At 43.7% G+C, this 22,730-nt stretch overlaps 1 protein-coding gene across 1 annotated transcript in view; it reads left to right on the forward strand.

Annotated features, from left to right (window-relative positions):
* The first annotated feature begins 259 nt into the window (after positions 1-259).
* The window catches only part of LOC118233124 (potassium voltage-gated channel, Shab-related subfamily, member 2), a 57,788-nt gene continuing 35,317 nt past the window's right edge, over positions 260-22,730 (forward strand). Inside the window, exons 1-2 of the mRNA XM_035428494.1 lie at positions 260-1,279; positions 2,977-3,698. Coding sequence (XP_035284385.1) covers positions 3,120-3,698 — 579 coding nt within the window. The 5' untranslated portion in view covers positions 260-1,279; positions 2,977-3,119. The remainder of the gene's footprint in view (positions 1,280-2,976; positions 3,699-22,730) is intronic.

The following is a 22,730-nucleotide window of genomic DNA, read 5'->3' on the forward strand; positions in this document are numbered from 1 at the left end:
TGAACAGGTAAATGTTAGTCATGGGCACTCCAGGAGATTTTGGGCCCCTCACATAGGGCCCCACCACCCCAGGTCACCCACTCCCTGCACATTTACAGCATAATTTTTGAAATCCCCTCAGTCAGGGAATCGTCCCCTGAGAGAGTGAGAGTGAGCGAGCGAGCGAGAGAGAGAGAGAGAGAGAGAGAGACTATGCAATATGTAATCACATGTAAGCTACAAACACGTTGTAAGTAGTACATTTTGTGTGCGCACACGACCAATGGAACAGGACATGTTTCATAGGATAGGAATCGCAAATTAAAGAACGAAGTTGATAACAAACATTTAGCGGAACTTTGCCTCGTGCCAGACACCAGTAATAGCATGAAAGGACCTTGTGAATATCGAACATTATCGTAACGACTGCGATTAGAGAAACAGCAGAGAAGGTGAAGTGAGGCAGGAGAAAGCAATAGGAAACGAGGGAAATAATGGCAAAGAATTTATTTAATTCACGACGCTTTGCTATATCGCACAAGCCCAAGCGCTTCTCGGGAATTAAGAGCACGCAACTGTTGAACCCTCGCAGATTTAACCTCCAGTGGACCTAATAATAAAAAGAGATTCCCGGAGGGTTTCCCCTAAATACAAAATCGTCTCTCGCACCTTGACAAAACTATCACATGTAAAACATGTCCATTCATTATATGCATTGTGTGTTCTTTTACGTTTACGTTTTCCCAAAGAACACAACCGCTTCCAACGTACAATCCTTACGGCGTCATGTTGTTCGCTCAAACGGAACTTTTAAGAAAACGAGGGGAACTCGATCCTATGTGGTGATTCTTGTCCCTAACGCAACGAGAGATCCCTCCGTTCCGGCTGATCTGCTGCTGTCCTTGGTGATGTACAATGCAATCCAATTAGGTTTCACCTCTAGGCTGTGATGCAGCCTGCGAAGCTTGAAGCTCCCATTCAGTCGATGCTGCGTGTGTCGCTCTGCAGTTCGGTCCATAGTGTGCTTTCCCTCTTCGGTTTGCTATTTTTGCGCGCTCGATACATCCGCAGACATCCCATTTGACCATATCAACAACCGATGGAGAGAAAACTCTACCCGAGCGGCTTTTCCTACCGCAAGAACGGTGGACATGTGTAGCAGTGTGTTCCAAGAAGACAGCCAGTATATCTAAGGGATTAAAAAAATATATTAGTATTATTTTACATAAAAAAATGTGGGATATGAACCTCGACTCTACATCTTCTCCCGAGAAGTCGGAATCTTAGCTGCCTCGCAAAGGTAATCAAAAATAATTTTGTGTGTTTTTAAAAAAAATTTTTTTTTTTACCATCACTGAAAGGTGGTGGTGCGATTATTATGTTAATGTTATTTAAGATGTGTGTTTTGCTTGGAATTGTACTTATTTAACGTAGTTATTTAACGTAGTTCAGTGGCGATTAAGTAGATAGGTAATCACACACAGGCTACTTCCAGTTTGAAGCGCCGTGGAACTTAATGCGACTCTGCGTTCCAATACGATAGTGCCGTGCTGTTACTGCTGTTTGATGGAAGACTTTGGGGGTGTTGCACAATTAAATACAGCGGGCTTTACAGCACTGTGTGCACCTGCTCGTGAACGAATTCTCAAACACGATGGTATAACTGAAAGGAATCCGCAACCTATTGCATACAACAGTGCGAGTTGTTTTAAAGGGGTTTATAATGAATGATAGTTTTCTCAAGAAAATTGTATTTTGTACGCTGATTTTGCTACAGCTAATGACTTTAAACGTGCTAATGAAAATGCATTGAAGTAAATGACGGTTTTAATATTAAGAGTCGTGAAAGGTGCGTGAACTAATTTATGGCTATGCTTTAACGAATGCAATATACTGGCATTTGCGAGTTCCCTTGTCAGTTTCAAAGATCTGATAGGACATATCAGATATTCCATCCTAACATAATTATAATAGTTACCACAGCGCAATATAGCCTTCTAATAGAAACACATATAACCACCAAGCCAAATTAATTATTTCGAACAGTTTTAATGTGTTCCATTGCTGTCCTTTACATGAAAATGTTCTCTGATAATTGGGGAAAAAAGAAGGGAAAAGTAGCCAAAATCCCCCTCTTCTGATGTGGGTCTGTTCAGTGTTTTATAATTAAGTATTTATCTGTTGACACCCTCAATTTCACACTGTATGTAAACTTTTGTTGAAGGATACTGGCGCTCCTTGAGTCTCGGCTAAGACTGGCTTATGTAATAACGTACTGACCGTCACCTTGAGAAGATAAAACGCCAAGTTAATGATTTAGATTTAACATGGCAGCAGGTGTAATACCTGTATAAATTACAGGCACGGCCTTGCGTGCAGCCAAGCGGGAAACGAGGACTTGTTTTATTTGTTTAACTTCACGTGACATGAATGCAGTATAATCAAAGGCATACGTTCTGTTCTGGTCTCAAGTTTTAAATAGCCGTGCGATTACAGACTTTTAAGTACAGCAAATATAAACCAGCTAAACGCCCACAGTCGGGATTTATAGCTAAGGCTCTGACATACAATCTCATTTGATGCCTCTTGTCTTTGGACGTCTTCACTTAAAGAGCACAATGCACAATATCAATGTAAAATATTCGACATTGTGCTTGAAAGTGACCACATATTAATAAAAAGCCATTAGGGACATTTTTTAAAACCAACGGACTGGGATTAGGGAGCAGGATATTTAAAGACCATGTCTTTGTCTGCACGTCACTGTGTGCTAATAAATGAAAGACTTGTACATCCAGGGGTACCAGTTATCCCCATTCATGGAGTGAGATTCCTCAAGCCATTGATTTAAGTATTATATTCCTGGTGCAATGTGAAAACAAATGCAAGCCCCGTGCCATTATGAAATCTCAGCATTGTGACAGCGATGCATGTTACCATTTTAGTGGGATGTTTACTGATTAAAAGATTGTTTTTCCTCTCTTCTTTCCCATTCAGTTATCCGCCATGGAGGGACTTGTCTAAAGACCTCATTATTATTTCTCATATCTTTTATATATTAACTTTCCCGATTTCTTTTTTACGTGGCTAGCGTCACGTTTTAATCCCTCCCCCCCCGCCCCACCCGTTCCCCGTTCGCCATGGCTGAGAAGGTCGGGTCGGGGGCGGCGAAGAGCTGCTCTCGTCCTGGGGGCTCCCTCCCGCCGGAGCCCATCGAGATCATCCGGGTCAAGGCTCGGTCCCGCCGGGTCCGGATCAACGTGGGGGGCATCGTCCACGAGGTCCTGTGGAGGACCCTGGACCGGCTCCCGCGGACCCGCCTGGGCAAGCTGCGGGACTGCAACACCCACGACACCTTAATGGAGATCTGCGACGACTACTGCCTGAACGAGAACGAGTACTTCTTCGACCGGCACCCGGGGGCGTTCACCTCCATCCTCAACTTCTACCGGACGGGCAAGCTGCACATGATGGAGGAGATGTGCGCCCTCTCCTTCGGCCAGGAGCTGGACTACTGGGGCATCGACGAGATCTACCTGGAGTCGTGCTGCCAGGCCCGGTACCACCAGAAGAAGGAGCAGATGAACGAGGAGCTGAGGAGGGAGGCCGAGTCGCTCAGGGAGAAGGACTGCGACAAGTTCGACACCACCTGCTGCCCCGACAAGAGGAGGAAACTGTGGGACCTCCTGGAGAAGCCCAGCTCCTCCATCGCTGCCAAGGTAAGGGGACCGGGACAGGGGGGGATGGGACCAGGGAAGGGGGGGTTGTTGTGTGGTCACCGTCACCCGCTTCAGACTTTTGCTCCTTCCCCTCGCGGGGGTCAGATCTCGTAGCGGATAAAATGAAGCTTTCAGCTCAGTTTCGTGTTTCCATTTCCATATCAGACATGACTATCAGAATAAATTAAATTAAATACATAAATTCTAGAGGAAAGTGGCCTCTGTGGCATCACCATTTCTTTTGAAGATTTGTCTTAATGGCTGGGATCTCTAATTCCATGTGGCGTGTGTGTGTGGCTTTCGTGCACACAGAAAGTCAGAGGAAATGAGAGGGATGCTCTATACTGAAGTAAAACGGTCTAATCCTGTCACAGCCAAGTGTTGAATGAGTAATTCCAAGGCCTGGGCAAATTCCTGCAGCTTGAAACGATAGCACTGTAGCAGCCCTACAGAACTGAGCCAGAGCAGAGAAAATTGATGCAAACAGTCGCAACAGAATCTTGCTTGATCTCAGTAAATGCTACGTCAAAAACATGGTAAAGTTTGAGATTTTCAATCTTGGCCTTTCAATTATTCCTTGAGTTTGAAGACTTGCCCCTTATTGTAGAGTGAGAAGCTGCTTTTTAGACAGGTTTCTACCATCTTTGTTGCTGCTGCTGACAGATATGTGGTCTCATCCCTGAAGCTTAACTGCTGTTAACTGCTGCATTTTTCCAGCACATGCTTCTAAGGCGACCATACATCTGTCGAACCCCACTGCGGTCCCTTGTCATTTCAGACCGCTGTGTGGAATTTTTCTCACAAGTCGCTTGCTTTGTGTCTAGACAGTGACACACACACACGGTCATATTTTAAGAACATTCCCAGTTTGGTCCCCAAAAGCAGCCCTATATCAGCATCTGTGCAGTATTTTTGTCTATTAGATTCTGTTAATTGGCAGAAATACTCAGTCATTCTACTATTTGACATTTTCACATTTTCAGTTGTTATTCAAATGGCATTATATCTACACACCTCATTATAAGGCAGTGTTGCAGCATGACAATGCTTCAACACTTAATATTACACATGTGTATTTTTATAATGCTTTCATAGTATTTACATTGACATATGCAAATTGTACATATACAAGGTCACTTTAATGTGATGTTTGGAAAGACCCTGCTACTTCCATTGTAGTCAGCCTTATGTAATGCTATCTATATCCAACTGTCATTTGCTGCAGCCACCTACAGTGTATGCGGTGGCCAGTGTGCAGAGTTGAGTTTGGCGTATTAAAATTAATGGATTTGTTATCCTTTGGGAAGAGATGATACTTTATCCTGATCATGACAAATCCTCCAGCGAGCAGCGAAAAGTAATTACACAGGCCAAAAAGTGACACAAATGGTATGACAGTGACCTTAATGCTTTGCTCCAATGAGAAAAAAATAACATATAATTGATGCATTGTTTGTCTAGACACGAGCTTTGTTATTGCAGTCCAGGCTCTGTTACAGTTGTCAGAGACCTATTTTTAAAATGTGGATTCACAGCCGAATTTAAAAAATAATAAACCACATCCACTCATAATCTTGAATGAAAGAAACAAATCCTTTTTTGTTCTGAGATCCAAATGGTTTGTGGTTAGACTTTGTCACTGTGCTTTCATGTGTACTTTTGAACCTGAATTCTCATGGCAATTTTGAAATACAGGTGCTCAGCATTACAGGTGGCGTCTAGTCTATGTCTTGCGTGCAAGCTGGTACATCTTGGGTGTTGTGCATAAACCTTGCATCTGCAAAAAAATCCAGTTTTCATGAACAGCCAGAAGTGCTTCTATTTTCTATTTTAATTTTATATTCATTTATGCCCACAGGACAGCACTATCTAAGTGCTTTGGACAGGACAACACTTAGGCTGAGACCTGAGCATAAGCCAACGCTCTATATAAGTGTTGAACACAGTAGAGTACTTAAAATGCTGTACATTAAGCATTTTTAATGGTGGCTTAAAAGAAATGTAGTTTGCTCTACTGTCTCGATTAAGATTTTTCAATGTTCTTTGAGCACTGAAGTGAAAGTAATATTTTGAAAAGTAAAGAAATGCCAGCTTCCTGAATGCAAAAAATGTTCGATTCTTTGTGGATATTTTCATTGTTTTTGGTATCCTCAATGAAGATGCCATTAGCTGAAATGTGTCTGTGCAGTAGGGAGATGAGTGTGCATCCTGAAAATATGGAAAAGATAAAGAAGAAACAAAAAAAAGATAACAGTTTTGATGGTGGGCCTCGTTGGGCCTTGATGGGCCTTGATGGTGGGTCTCTTCAAAACAGGAAGTGGGTAACACTGCTTCCTGTGATGTTCCCATAACACAAGATATTAATTTGCTGTGCCGTGCACTTTATTTTATTTTATTTTACACGGTTGACATCCGCAGAGGTCAGGCAGTAACTTATAGGGGAGTTATATTGTGGCACACCGAGAACCTCTATAAATACACAACCTCGGATCACAACAGCAGGGGGAAGGACAGGGAAAACAAAACCTTCCACCAAGGTGATCCCTGAGAGCGAAAAGTTTGCAGGCTGTGTAACTTTCTGTGGCAGGGAGTTTATCTCTTTGCACTGTAAATTTACAGAATACAATGTATGCTTTGTCAGTGCAGACTCCTAAATATGTGGAGTGTCACGATACCAGAATAGCCTCAATTGTGATCCCTGATACTGTAGTTCGATGAGCTAATTCGATGAGTCGGCAATGAATGGATTTGACCGGCACCAACTGATATTTGTGAAAACAAAAGCTGTCTGGGCGCTTGATCATACATACACAAGAAAACATTTTGAGACTATGAAGTAAGGAAAAAAAAGAAGTGTGTTCGACTTATGAAAGGAAGGCATGATCTTCACAAACTTGACATATCGAGGTGATGATCTTGTGTCATTTATGTAAAAATATCAGTGCCTCTGAGAAAAGTAATCTCTGGAAAGGTAGCAGTCGTTTGATTTGCAAGTATGATATAAAACAGGCCTAATTTGATGTTGCAATTAACCGTTAGAATCTGTTTGTAAGAAAGGGAAATTACTATTTGAAAATGAACTTGAAGGAGAATGCTTAGTTGATTTACCAGGTACATACCTCGGTATGAGCATATAAACAAGCTCCAGTACTCATGACTTTCTGGTGAAAAAATTGAGTTAAGTTTTCACATTTTCTTAAATTAAATGTTTATTTATTTAAATGTTGGGACTGTAATTTGTTACTTAGTGCTTAGTCCCTTATTCTGTATTTTTGGGCATGTGGAAGTAAGAATTTATATTCCAAATGAAGGTAGGGTTCAACATTGCAAATAGGATTTCATAATGAATATCCCTATTGCTAAATATCAATTTTGCTGCACGTCAACCTGCAGTGTATAAGGTGAATGGAACACTGAGGAAACAGCATTCCGTTTCTGTCAGAATTTGACCAACCAGGACCAGCTTATCAAAAAAGGCAATGCAACCTGCCTTTGACCTGCTAACTAAAAAATGTCACTGAGCACCAGGGTCTACCATGATAATGATGACATTTAAAATGCAACCAGATTGTTGGCTAATTGCATTTTGTGCCACTCGGTTTATCTGAAATTTGATTAGATTTATTTGCCATGTTCATTTCTCCGTCTCTCTCTCTCTCTCTCTCTCTCTCTCTCTCTCTCTCACACACACACACACACACACACACACACATTCTACCTCAGTCTCAGATAAAATAATAACACATACCTGAAAATTGAACACAAATATATTTTATTGATGGAGATATTGAATCAGTAAGGTATGATCACTAAGATATGTAGATGGTTTGTGCTGAATCTCAGAGTAGGCCAGGTACTCAGCTGGGTGCTAAATGTGATAATTATTATTAGAATCTAAAAACTTTCTGAAGCATGGAAATATATATGGTAATACTTTAAGATAAGGTACATCATTTATGCAGCAACCATGAGCAGAAGCATCTAGATTCTCTGCTTTGATGCAACTGGACACAACACTTGGATTTTTTATTCCCTGTGGAGTGCCTCTCTTTCTTACTGTCAGGTATCCACCGCAGAGACAGTGAGGATTACCTGCTGTTCTTCAGCTCACAAGCCCCGCCTACATTCTAAGGCCCGCCCACATTTCCCTCCTGCTGTCCCCGCCCACATCCCCCAGCACCTCCCTGAAACGCTGCCTCCCCCCAGAACTGCCACCCCCCCCTTCCACCACCGACCTCAGCCAGGACTCTGGTTGCATAATATTTTCCAAGGAGACATAATCAGTTCAGGCCAACGTTTAGGCCCCTGCGTCCTAAATCCTCTTTCTCCCCTGTGTTTGTAATCAGATAAGGAAGGACCTGTGGGATTATGGGTAATGTGTATTCTTGTGGCTCCTTTTGCTCCTTGGAGCCACAGTGTTGAGATGAGGTGAGGATTGGGCACCCAGGCGCTCTCTCCTCATTGGCTGGCAGAGCTTCCTCACAGCTCTGAAGGACACTGTCTGAGCTCTACAGCACCCTCACATTGCAGGACAGGCCTGTGTGCTGTAGACGGACATGTGAATACACTGTACTCTATGCTGCTGCTTTATATTTCAGAGTCTAGCTGGGTTCCTGAAGTGAATATTTGCTTCAATGTGTGCCTACAGCGCACAAGTCTGTTCTACACTGTGAGTACGCAGCTGGTCAATATAAAAATCAAAGGTCTGGCCAATTGTGAGATTTAAATTTTAATTGCAATATGTGTTCAGTGTCATTTATTTGCATAATACAGAAGCTAGTTTCCTTATTAAGAAGTCTTCATTGCAAAGATTTTATATAGATTTTCCAGCAAAAAAGAGGTAATGGGGAAACCCTGAGATTATAGATGGAATGCTCAGTACCACATGAGTAATTAGTGTCACAAAGATGTTGAAGTCTGGGACAGGTTGTAATCAGGTTTAATGGTGATTCTCCACAGTAACCGTGGAGACGGTATTCTTCCGAAGATGTGAGTGGTTGCTGTGTACGTTATCCCCTCTACCTCAGCAGCAATCTTGCTGCTATTTGTCTGTGGTGTATTTGTTCTATAATAAATGTAAATAAATGCCAAATGTAAAAGTGAAGATGTGAAGGTTCAAACACAAATACAGGCCCAGATTCAGTCTGAAATGAGCTGTCAGAAGCACATTCCCTGATTGCTAACTTGAGACAGCACAGTTTCTATTCCATTCAGTGTTTCTTATGCAACATGGTGCCCTTGCCAGTCATGCATACTTACAAAACGGATCATGTAAAGTACAAGAAAAGTGAAAATTAAAATCAGGACAGTTGACTGGTTGTTGTTGTGTCATACGGTGGACTAAAGGAGACACTGTAAGGCTGACTGGTGGGTAGAGAAAGAATTCATCAGGTACCATGTGGATGAAGTTGGCTTCATTTCATCCAAGTTTACTTCTGACCAAATCTAATCAAGGATTACATTCCATTGCTAATGATTATCCGTCTGCAGTCTGAACCATGCCTGTCTGGTTCTGTATGGATAAAATGCTCATTTTAAGATAATGATTTTTTTTCTTTCATTATTTTATGCACAATTGAACATCATCTCTGACATGCAGTATCTGATTTTGGTTTAAAAGCTTATTTATTGAAGCGTGAAATATTCAAAGGGAATAATAGAAACAGGGTTAATTGGCAGCATTAGGTGGAGAATCGTGAGTTGCAGTCTGTGCTCTGAGGAGTGAAGTGTAATGAGTAGAAATAAGGATGTCTAATGCAGAAGCAGGACATTGTCTTTCACAGCCCACACTGAATATAATGGCTGCACCACACCCTCTTCCAAGAAGCACATTTGTCTCATTAGAAAAAAGAAAGAGGCTTTTATGTTTATTTGTCTGTTTTCAGAGCGGTTTGGGGCAGGGGGGAGGGGGGGCAGAATAATGGACCGGTTGATTTCCCCTATGCGGGCATCTGGCCATTCTGTGGAGAGTCTAAAGCATTTAATGGAATCCCCTAACCGCTTGGGGAAAATGGGGGGGGGGGGGGGGGAACCTCTGATAAAATAGACAGATAAAGGGCTTGGAGCTGTGGTCGGGCTGGAGGGCCATCGACTGAGAGTGGGAGCTAGCGATTCTGGGAGGGAGAAGGGACCTCCGCAGTGTATCCTAATGACTGTGCGCTAACTCTGGCGCTAAATGGCCACCCGAGCCTGACCTCACAGGGGCGTGTCCATATCCCCGGCCGCAGTGCTGAGGATGTGGACATGTTAAGTGCAGAGAGCTTCTCGGGAGGCGAAAGTGATGCTAACCAACAGTGAGATTTGAACTCACGCCCTATGGACCTAAGAGGAGGGGAGCGATGGCCACAGTTGGACACAACTCCGAGCCCTGGGACACGTTGTTTCAATGTTGCCTTGGTCAGGATGACGAAATGAGATCACGGTCGTTGCTGTCCTGTCACTCAGGCTGGTAGAGGGAGTGGTTCTGTGATAGCAATGGCGCCACGGAGCTAGACTCTAACTGCCAGTGGCACTTTGGCCATTTATGCTAATGCCGATATTAGCTGCTGCTGACTGGATTTGTGTGGGTGGTTTGGGGGGGATGGAAAGATTTAATTTCTTTTTTTTTTTTACTGTGTAAAATATTGTTTGGGGGACAAGCCTAGATGTAGAGAGGTTAATTATCTGGTAAAAGTTCCCTTGATTATGCAATGAAGCCATTCTTGTTGATGCGGCCAGAACTTTACGACCAGAGATTTTATTATTTATAAAAAGTTTTTCTAATATCAGAAAATAAGAAAATCCTGATGAAAAAGCATTTTAGATTTTGACTATGGAGATCCTCCTAATCTGTGTGATAGGCCATGGTTCAGATTCATTTTCCGTACAGTTGTTTTATTAGACTTCTTTATACATACATTATCAGACAGAAAAAGGTAATTGTTTGCCTACTTCCTGGCGCTGGATACCTCAATTTACGTCTCTAAATAAAAATCCAAGTTGACATCAAGGACAGTGAAGGAGATTGGGATTCAGCCTAATCACAGCGTGCTTCAATTTAGTACGAGAAATATGGGTCATATACTTCCACAGATATGCAATTATGTGCTTCATTTTGTAAGTGTCTCAGAAAAAAAACGTCTGCTAAGTGGATGTAATGTAATGAACTGTAAGTGTCCTTTTCTGGGGCTGATAACACAACATTATGACTTCCACAATTAAAAAAGTGCAAGTCAGATGAAGATAATCTGGGCTGAATTATAAAATTGTATCTACGAGTACTTGGTAAATCGACTGCATTTATATAGCGCTTTTATCCAAAGCGCTTTACAATTGATGCCTCTCATTCGCCAGAGCAGTTAGGGGTTAGGTGTCTTGCTCAAGGACACTTCGACACGCCAAGGGCGAGGTTTGAACCGGCAACCCTCCGACTGCCAGACAATCGGTCTTACCTCCTGAGCTATGTCGCCCCATACTTGAGTGAGGGCTATTTTGTTAGCCTCTGCTGTGGGGCTGAGCGTGACATGTGACATGTGTATGGGTACTAAACTGCTTTTAGCACGCCACTGTTATCGTTATTTTTTAATGGGCCTGTCTGATTTAAAGCAAATGTGTGCATTCCCTCTGTAAGTTTAAAATGGAGGACATTAATTTTAGATGTGGGTGAATCTGTTTAGTTTTCCTGTTTGACATTTTTGTTGTGTTTGTGCGGGATAAAATGTGATAGCGTGCACCAGAGTGCATGGGCCCCTGTGTAGGCCATTCTTCCTCAGACCGCCTCTCAGATGGGTTTGTGAAGGAATCCCTCTGGATCTTAGTGGTTTGCATTACCAAAACATGCCTTTTTTCGAATTTAAAAGTGCAGAAGGGGTACGTTGTCAGAGCGTGATTTGGGAAGCCAGCAACAGAGTAGGAAAGCTGTTAGGGACCTGGACTTTTAAGCAGAAGGTCGGAGGTGTAGATCCCAGGTGGGGGTTCTGCTAATGTACCCTTGAGCAATTAGCGCACTTAGCCAGACCTGCCTCTGTAAATTGTCCTAGAATTTACTGTTTTGGCCATGCCAGGCACTCTGGATGAGGGTTACTAGAAGATAAATGAATAATGTAACATATTCAGAATTCTGTACAAACTCAAAGTAAAAGGGTTGAGTGGTTAGAATTCAAGGGACAAGGGAGCTCCTTCCCATGATGTGGCCCTTTGGTGTGGGAGGATGGGTGGGGCTAATCGGATTAGTGAACAGACCATTTGAGGATCACATGTTTCCTCAGAGGGAGGAGGGTTGAGGGGGGAGGGGTGATGGGAGGTGAGAGAGTGGTAGGTCTCTGGGGTAACCTGACATGTCACTATCTGTCTAATTAATTTTGCCATACTCAGTTTTAGTTAAAATTGGTTAGCTCACCTGTTTCGTGGGATTTAATCACTGTAGGCTCCTGTTCTTTTAATCTGACCATCTAACCCAGTGTCCCCCTTTAAATTAGCTAAAGAAAGTCATTGCCTCTCCTCTACATGAACTGATGTGATGAGGCATTCTGGTGCAAAATGGCTGCTGTGCATCACCTAGGTGGGGGTTAAACATTGCTGTGTGAATCTAATTCACTTGTTACAGCCAGTGCTGATGGCTCAGTTGCTTCAGCTAAAGTCATTTTCTCTCAGTTGATAGTGTTTTTTTCCCCCTCTTTTTTAGTAACTCATTCATTAAATGAATGTGCTGCTATCTGCAGACAGTGAGTGAGTATCAGTACCTGCGGCTTTGTTGTATTTCTGCACCGTAGTATTCTTCCTCTTCCTGTCTGTGATGAGAGCTCAGATAACCAATGAATAGGAATTTTCACAGATCAGTGACGTGATTTTATATATGGTATATTTTGTGTGAATAGGAAATCACTTTCTCAGTGTAATTGGAGAGAGAGAGAGAGCGCTTTAAAGCCCTGTCTTAGTAGTAGTAGTAATAATAAAAAATGTACTACTATGATAGAGTACATTCCATTAACACTAATTATCTATTAACAACACTAATAATTTACCTGCATAGGCTGCTGGCCAAGTGCACAGCACCATGTCCACAACACCTCGTAACAAATAATGCCCCCCTACCCCAAATTCTACCCCTACCCCACTGCCATCCCACTACAGGATGCCTCCCAACCATACCCCAGCACAAAAATGCCCCCCTTCCTTCTTACCCCGTCACAGGCTAAGCCATGGTACACTGTGAGGTGCAGCACCCTGTTTCTGTCCCCCATGCCAAATTTGACGCAGTGCCTTTGGCAGCAGCGGTTGGCGTGGTTCCTAATACGGATTTTTGAAGTGTGCTCGCCATTAACCTCTTTATGGTGGCATGGAACCAGCATTCACTTTAACCAGTTTATCCATTATATGGGATAATGGCCATGAGGATGATGGTGATGATGATGGCAATGATGAAGGAGATGTTGATCGTATAATTTGATGATGGTAACGATGATGATGATGATGATGATGATGATGATGAAATGTTGTTCACTGATCAATCAAATGAATGATCACTTCCAGAATTACAGAAAGACACAAGAATGTATGTGTATGTGTTTGTGAGTCTATGGTAAGTGTTACTGGGTATGTCTGCGCCTCTCTGTGTTTATGTTTGTGTGCCCGTGTGTGTGTGTGTGCGTGCTTATGTGTGTTCCATAGTGAGTGAAACCACAGGAATCTGTGTCAGAACGGCAGGTCTGTGGTAAAAAGCAGGAGAGACAGGGGTGTGGCCAGCCAGCTGGTTCATTTCCAACTGCACCTTCCAGCAGAAACATTACGAACCCTGCAGGGCTGAGCCGTAGCCTGGATGAAGGGAGACTTTGTTTCCTTTGATGGCACTGTTGAGCCCACCGGCGCAAACAGGCTGTCGCCAAAAGTCAACCCCCCCCCCCCCCCCCCCGGCATGCGCTTTGGCGTCAAGCATCATGGGCGCGCTCCCACCGAGTGCAATTAGCACGTCTTCCCCGTTTCACCGCGCTCAGCCGGCCTGCTTCCGCGGTCTCTCGCCTCCCCTGCTGCGTCTCTGATCTACAGGGCTTCAAACGCAAAGGCGTGAGGCCGCGGCTTGGCTAGGGAGGTGATAGCGCAGGCAGTTCGGGTGTCACTCAATCCACTGGCCTTTGAAGGCACAGGATGTTGCAGGAGAAGAACCAATATCTTACAGGAAGTTAGTTACAGGAAACAACTGAGAAGTTACAGGAAACTGTAGAGAGAAAATAACAAGAACAGAATCGCTAGGTAATAGGAAGATGGTAAGACAACTTATGAAAAATAATAGACAGGAAGAGCACAGATAAGCAACAGGAAGACAGATACTGTAGTTTACTGGACATGGGGGCTGTAGATGTTTCCAGGCTTTGGGGAAGGGGGGGGGGGGGAGGAGGGCGCAGGGACATGTTTGTGTTGGGGTTGTGGGAGAAATAGGGAGCCTATTTTTACAATCCACAGTGCATGACTACAGGTAGGGAAGTGCGTTGTCATGTGCAAATATGAGCAATACAATTTCAGTGTGTAAAAAATCCCTTTGTGGTTCAGCAGGGAAGATCCTCCTCGGGTCCATCAGTGAGAGACTAAGCAGAAGAGAGGCACAGTCTAAGCCGTTTAGAGACTAAAAAAGCCTCAGCGCTCTTTGCAAAAGCTCAGCGCTCCTCACTGTTCTTAGTCTTAGCTTCTCCCATTTTATTTGGATTTTTTAAATTTAGATACTGTAGTGCATTGTCCCTTTGGGGTTTATAATATAACATACAGTTGCAGCAGTATAAAGTTGTTGCTGTCTCAGCTAACCACTTGTTTAATCGGCCCCAGTTCATCATTTGTTAACCATAAGGGTTTTATAGTGACAAAATTGTTTAACCACACGTTCAGATTACAGGTGAGTTTACAGGTTTATAGGCGAGTATTCTGTTTGGAAAAGTAGAAAAATATGCTTTACATTATACATACATTACATTGTCCTACAATGTAACTAATCACAATTATAGGGTAGAGCTGTTACACCACTCTTTTTTATTCAAAAAGTATGTATGCAACCAAAATGTAATGTGGCCTTGCATACTATTTTTATGTTGTGGATATAGCTACAGTTTAAAAAGTTTACAGTAAATGTATTTATTTATTTCATTATTTATTCATTATGTGTGGAATTTAAAGATACACAATAATCTAGGACGTTATGTGATCACACCCTCAATTGTTGCAAACGCTAGTGAACATCCACATTTTCCACCATTTAGGCCCATGGCTGCAGTCTAATTAAGAGCCTAGCTGTGACACAGGGTAATCCTAAGCCTTGCTGGATTTGAAGGTCATGCTTTTGATCCCTGAACCTGGGTAGTTTCCTAAGTCTGCCCCGAACACAGGGACTAGGGGATGCCTGTTTCCGCCGGTAGTCTGTGAGCCACAGACCGAGGAAACCTTTTAACTGATCATTTTCCTTAAACTGTTTTTTTATTATGCTTCATCTCTCAAATTTTCTTTGCTGTCTGTCTCTCTCTCTTTCTCACTCTATTTCCCTATCCCTCCCTCTCTCTCTCTCTCTCTCTCTCTCTTTCTCTATTTCTCTCTCTCTCTTTCTCTCCCCCCATCTCTCTCTCTCTCTCTCTTTCTCTCCCCCCCATCTATCTCTATCTCTCTCTCTCTCTCTGTCTCATCTCAGCGAGTCTTCGCCGGACTTGAGTCACAAAGCTTCCTTGGTGGCCACGGTTAAGACGTCTTAGGGAAATTAGCAAGAGAGGTGTGTCTGCTGTAATCCCTTATAAACACAGCAGGCTATTTCAGGCACGGTTTCCAGTGAAACCACTCCATTATAGAACTCTCTTGCTAGCACACTGCTGCCACCTCATCATCCTGTTAGCTCTTAGTCCTTCCATAGTAGCATGTGGAGTTACACTCTTGAGCATAGAGCTTTGTTTTTTTTTTTTTAAACGTTGGCTAATTTCAGGTGAACCACCCCAAAATCTGGCTCCCCAGGCCAATCACAGGACTATTTTGTTAATTCTTTCCATAAAATGACAGTTATGGAGAATGGATCAGCAGAGGATGTATATTTATTCATCTGTGAATGGGAAACATTTTGATGACATTCACAGAATGCACAGTCAGAATTAGATCCAGGCATTAGGGTGTGGATTCTATAGTCTAACAAGATGGTCAACTCCTGCATTCCTTCGGACCTCTTAAAACCTGCAGTTGGTAACAGACGTTTTCCACTGCTATACTAGAGCCAAGAGCACATATTGCCACAGTATTAAGTATATTGGTCACACCCCTTCATAAGATGTATCAGTTGAAATGTTTCAGTTTCAAAGAGTACCAAACTGAGTGTCCGGTTGCGCTAACATGATGTGACAGTATTCTTAGCCAGCTGGAGCTCATGTTGAATTGTGTTTTAGGGAAATGAGTTCTCCTGGGGGTGTGGTGGGGGGGTGAATATAAAAATCCATAAATAATATCTGAATGATATAAATCTAGGGCTGTCCCAGTCCACCCGCTCTGATTAATTGAATCAGTTCAGGACTTTTTTTTTTTTTTTTTCTTCCGCTTTAGTGCTCATTGTAAATTATTCATCATTATTTTCATTTTATTTATTTATTTATTCCAGCTATATTACCTCAGTGATTCATTCTGAACAGGCTGCCAGTGGCCATTTTCCTTCTGGTTTGAAAAGCCAACTCCGTGTCATTGTAAGGATTGGCGGGGGTCGGGGGGGGGGGGGGGGGGGGGTGGGGGGTGGTTGGGGGGGGTTGGGGGGGGGGGGGTGGAGATACTCGGCTGTTTCCTGAGCTGAAAATACAGCTAGTAAATGAGTAGCACGGCTGTACAACTGCTACGTCATCCTTTTCTTATTCTGTCTGCATTCAACATTACAGACAGCTAAACTGGGCATTACTGACACAGCGACAGGCTTTGAGAGCATGGGCCCCCCAAGGAGAAAGATCCGGAATTGAGATGTGGAGGGTGGGGCTTCTCGACCCCCTGAAAAGGGTGGGGAGCAGACTCATTCCTGCTTTGTCAGTCACTGATTTGAGCTAATTATTGGCCTGGATTCAATCAATTCAAGTTTTTTTTTTTTTTTAAATGAACTATTCTTCATTTGCCAATTTCAGCATTCATCAAAATTGATTTTAAGGACTGTCGCAATCACTGGTTCAGCGCATGCCTTTCCCATCAGGAGATTACAAGGCCTCGCTCCCCCTCGCTCACCCAGTGTCACGCCCCAGATGTGGCTGCAGAGGACATTTTTCACACACCCTGCAAGGCCACTCGGACTCTGAATGACTTCAAATCATATCACGCTGAAATAACAGTCTTCAGGATGGAGGATGGGGTCCAGAGCAATCTGAGTCCCGATTACGGGAAAACCCCCCGACTGTGTTATTTACTGTAACGTGGCGGTGTTGGGAGAGAGAGGTCAAGGCTGGGAATGGCGGTATGGCACTGCTATCTTTCTTGGGGTGACCCCCCCCCCCCCAGATCGTCCTAGCGTTTAGCCCGCGGGGGTGACAGCAATTTCAGTTCCCGGTGGCGAAGAGCGCAGCGGCCCGTCGGACGTGATGAAGAGCGACAGCGGCGAGGCGGAGAGAACCGTAAACATCCATCAGCCCCCCGCTGCGGGGCGGCGGCTTCTGCTGCGCGTTAAATAAGAACCGGAAGCTTCTCCTGCTCCCCTCCTGCGCCCCGCTGTACGCCCCCTGTTAGCGGGAAACAGCGGCCGGCTGCATTCGGATGACCTGAGTGTCCCTCATCTGCCGTTTACAAAAAATGCAGCCCGAGCCCGAGTTCTTATTTATTTTTTCAGTATGAAACGCGCGAGGAAAAGTATAAACACCAGCAGTGCTAACTGCATATTTTAAGGCTTAAAGGGATTTAAAAATGACAACCTTCAAGAGTTCATCAAAAATAAATAAATAAAATAAATAAAATAAATTACATGAACTGTGAGGTATGAGTGATCTCAAACACTTTTGAAATGATTTTATTTGGAGATTCCTGTACTACACTGGCCCATTAGCCCATGCGTGTCTGTCCCCATTGGCCGTGGGTCCTGAGTGAGGTCCATTCACATCTCTGACCTCATTGATCTCCAGCACTTTTATTCAGGAACACCCCCACGCTCCCTACAGAAGGATCAATCTCCTCTAGCGCACTGACCGTCTGAGCAAAGGCTCCAGGGTTTAGTCTACGAGGGAAAGGCTTTGTCCTCACGTCGGTGCGTCCCTTTTGCACAGTCATTCTGCACCGTAATGTTCTGGATCTTTGTGTTCTGTGCTCTCCAGACATCACTGAACAAGTGATTTTTTTACCCCATTCTCTTGGGGTAAAAAACTGTGATATCAGTATTTTTGCGTACAGTTATGGATACTTTCAATTCAAATCAAATACTTAATTCACATTATTTTTTTTATTTTAGTAAATAAGAATGAATGTTTTTTACACGGCCGTGTTTGAATCAGCGCACTTGCCTACTACCGAGTACACATATGGAGTACACCGACATTTAGAGCAATTTTCTCTACATGTTGTGCACTTAATATCCCAGGATGAAATACCTACGTATTTCCAGGTTTTTGCTGAGTATATTCGGTAGCATGCATTTCAGGAAGTAAACAACCATTTTAGCCCCATAAATGCAGTATGATGCACAGCTTCACGTCACAATGAGGCACAGCTTCTTGGACATTTTCCTTCAACAACGAAATGTGAGCATGGCATGACACTCCCCCAGTAAGGTTGTGTGAAAACAGTATGGAGGATATTTTTCCCATACTGCCCACCATGTACTAAGAAGTACACACTGAACAGCACACATTATGCTTAGTAGACAGCGCATACTGCGAGGCCACAGTAGTTAGGAGGCTGATTCATAACGCAGGCCCTCGTCAGTGTCCTGCCCCTTGTGCTCGACAATTACAGCAGAACAACATTTACAAGCTAAAACAACATTGCCTTTTTGAGACCATTCCTGTCTTGCCCTTTCTTTGCCTTTATTTGTTTTTTCATTCTTTGTTCCTTGCCTTTAAAGGCATGGAGACCTCAGTGGAAAATGTGCATGTTCTGACTGATAAATGCAGTTTGAGAAAAAGAGGCCCATTTTTACACAGGGATCACAGTAACCCACAGTCATCTCCGGGGCGATCTTATCTTTGGTCTGTCTATTTCTAAGCTAATGTGCATGGTATTGTGATAAATATAGGATCAAATGTGTGCAACTCCTGGGATGCCTTGAGTAGCAGTGTGAAAGTGTGTGCTGTGAACTGGACTTCATAATCCATGCTTTTAAACATCAATCTATTGCTGAAATAGACCTGAGAAACCAATCTACTTTGCAATCACATGATAATGCAAAGGTGGAAAATCCAGGTTCAGAAAGTAAAAATCCTCCCCAGTATTTCGTTCCAATCCCCTGGATTTGCTAATTAGCACAATTATTCAGCCAGGAGGTAGAACTAATTAGTGAAATCAGCTGGCTGTGTTCACAGGTGGAAGAAACACATGGCAGGACTTTTACTTCCTGACCCCTGGACTTTCCACCTCTGTGATGATGCCTCAGTAGTTTTGCTTTTCACTATCGATTCTGAAAATATCTGCATAGTTTAATGTTGACCACAGATTGACACAGCCGGTATGGTGAAATTCAGGGTGATGGATATCTTATGTTAGCCAGCTGTGCTTCAATGGTGCCCTTGTGGAGCCAACAGAAAATCATGGGCTGCATTCTGAATGCCTTCTCAGTCCCAGACTGTTAAATCAGAAAACTGGCCACTTGTCAAAAATGCATTTTCCTGAATGTATGAACATCAGTTCAAAATGTACAGTGCGCATTTTGCACAATCCTGAGCTGGTTTTAAACATTAGCACCTGCAGGCGTTTTACATATTAATCAGTATGTGTGCTGCTTGTGCGATGCTGAGACATTAACTTCTTCCCCTTAGCTCTGTATGTTCTGCCTTCTGTGTCTTTACTCAGAATTTTGATGTGCACTTCAGGTGGCAATGTCCAGTCCTGGAGTTCCTCAGCCTAACAGCAATGGGTCAGGTGTACCGCTTTCTTTTTTTTGTGCCATTTTTCTTCCATTTTCTCCCCAATTTAGTTGTTATACTGATTCCCCCTGTGTATTTCGGTCCTGGTCGATGCGCTATCCTCTGTCAGTCTGGGGAGGGTGTAGACTACCACATGCCTCCTCCGATATATGTGGAGTCACCAGCCGCTTCTTTTCACCTGACAGCGAGGAGTTTCACTGGGAGAGCGTAACGCGCGCTGAGGTTCACACTATCTCCCCCAGATCCCCTCCCTGCTGAACAGGTGCCCGGACCAACCGGTAGGAGTCGCTAATGCAACGATCAGGACTCATACCCTCACCAGCTTCCCACCTGCGAACACTGCCAATTGTGTTCGTAGGAACGTCTGACTAAGCCGGAAGTACCGCTGCCGGGGATTGAACCCGGGTCTCTGCGGTGGTAGGCGAGTGATTATACAGGTGTACCTCTTTCAGCCACCGTTACGTGCAGTCTGTCTGGCCACAGCCAAAGGACAACTGGAATAACATGCATAGACCTCTCCTTAGTGTAGAGAGGACCGCTGATGTTCCATGCTTTACAAACCCTTACATAATGAGAATCACCTAGTGCCAGCAGATTGAGCTGGTTAATCAGCCGCTGGTTTTCATTACGCGGCCTTTGTGCATGAGTTACCTCAGTTTAGTGCCCTGTTATTCAGCCACCGAGGTCCAAGAAGTGCTGGTATTCCACCCTCCCTTCACCTGGGTACATACAGTCTGGCCAATCAGTAGCACTAATTACTCAGTTAATTACCTGGGGGCAAAAAAACCAGGGCTGGATTTGGATTCAAGGTCCAGATTTGAGTATCCATGGTTTAGTAACCCCCCTATTCCCCTGTAAGATATGCCCTTGTGTCTAGCACATGTCTGAGAGGCAAGCAAGGATTGAGGGTCCTGTTTTTTTCTGGAAAAAAAAATATAGCAATTGTCCCGATGGAACTATATATCTCGGAATTAAATAGTGCTGTTGTTTTATTTTTTGGTTGTTGCTAAATGGATAAAGGAGTTTTAGAAATGCATTTAGGAACTAATTTAAAGAAACTAATTGAAGTTGGGGAACTAATTTATTTAATCATGGAAGGTACCGATGGCAAGATTTAAAAAAAAGGTGAGATGCTGATGAGATCCAAGAACAATGAACCTCTTTGCTGAGATGAATACAGAATGCGTCTTTGGTTTCTTCACACAGCAAGAACATCTTCAGGCGTGTGAGCCTCTGGCAGGCTGTCTGATTGATCTCGGCATTTGCTCTCCCCCATAATACGCACGGCACCACCGGGCCTGTCAAGCTGTGGCCATGACTGAATATGATGATGGCAATAAGGGTCCGTGACTGTGCGGAGCGGAGATTATGCGCTATAAAAACGAGTGGCGGATGGGTTCTGTGATGTGCTGCAGTGCAGGGGAGGTTGGGGCGGTCTTCTGCAGGAAGACGTGGCGCTCCGCGTTTCTGTATTTGTCCTTCGGTTTATCGGATGTTACCGAAGGGGGAACGGGGTTTTGCTCATTTCGCCTGCGCACATTCGCTTTAATGGTGCGCATATTTTAAGCTTGTGGCCTGTGGGTTTTATTGGAAGAGGCCATCTTGTTTGTCGTGATGAAGAGCAGAGGGGTTTTCCCCATTTAGCTGTTTGAGAACATTGAATGAATTTTTCCTCAGTTTCATTGGTTAAATAGAGCACTGCCTCTAAACCATCAGCCAATGGATGCTGGGTGCTCTATCACAAAATGGCTGCCGTGGAAGGCCATAGCAGTCCATTTTCATATCTATGTGAAAATGGGCTGCTGTGGGAATGGGCTGCTGGGGGAACGTGCCGGTAATGAACAGACCAGACCCACGGGGGTAATATGATTTATGCTCCTTTGGGGAATAGACACCGTGTCCCTTCCCTTAATGTGGAAGATGATGGAGATCAGGAAGTGGACTGAGCGTGAAGCTCAGTTAGAGTTGGGCAATCTATCATTCACATCTGATGCGCTGGTTTAATTTTACGCACGGTATGGTGCTAAGGACATTGTGCATGTGGCAATATGCTGATGCCCTGGTGTCTCAGATGCTGGTAGCATGGACATCCTCATGTGACTCATGCGGTAGCGCCATCTGTTGGCTGGGCTGTTCCTTCTGTGTGCTGACGAGATGCTTCCTGACATAGCACGTTGACTCAATTTAAAGAAATGAAACAAAGATATACTGAGATAAGTTTTACCTCATCTTCCGCATGGATCATAAGCTCAGTTCCTAGAGGATCCGTGCACTCATGTAGACCTACTTCTAAACGGATGGAGCTATCACATGCCATGAGTGGGAGTGTGTATATATATATACGTATCCAGCACAACTTTTGCCCCCTTCCTGATTTCCACAGTATTTTTTCACGCTGAATCGTTTGCAGACCTTTAATTAGACAAAATTTAATATTAAAAAAAGGGAACCTGAGTAAACACAAAACACATTTTTGAAATTATAATTTAATTTATTTAATGAAAAAAGTTACTTCATGTTCATACGTGGGTGGAACATGTAGATGTGACCGGAGGAGCCTCTCTTGCATGATGAGGCCGGAAGAATCCTGCAGAACGGAATGGCTCCCTCATTGGCTGATGTTGCAGCCAATCACGCGGCGCCTTGAAGAGCTGCCAGCCGCAGTCAGCATTGATACGATCGGGGAATCGATGCCAGACCATGGGTCAGATCAATACGCTGAAAGCCAGTGCTTTAGGAACTAGCCGGTGACTAGCCACCCGACAGCCCTGGGCAGAATGGTATTTCAGCTTACGTAAGAGAGTAGGGGTCAATCGGCAGATCAAAGAAACATAGTTGCCATGGCACTGTTTTATTGCCATGCATCAGGGCATAAATGCTAACTTTAGTTGGTTTTTTATGCAACACAAGGGATCAGGGTTTTTTCTTCTTAAATCTCATCATAGCTCTAATTATTTTTTTATCTTAACAAAATTTCCATAGCAACGGCACTGATACCGTTGCT

This window comes from Anguilla anguilla, chromosome 8 (genome assembly GCF_013347855.1).
Source record: "Anguilla anguilla isolate fAngAng1 chromosome 8, fAngAng1.pri, whole genome shotgun sequence".
Taxonomy (NCBI): Eukaryota; Metazoa; Chordata; class Actinopteri; order Anguilliformes; family Anguillidae; genus Anguilla; species Anguilla anguilla.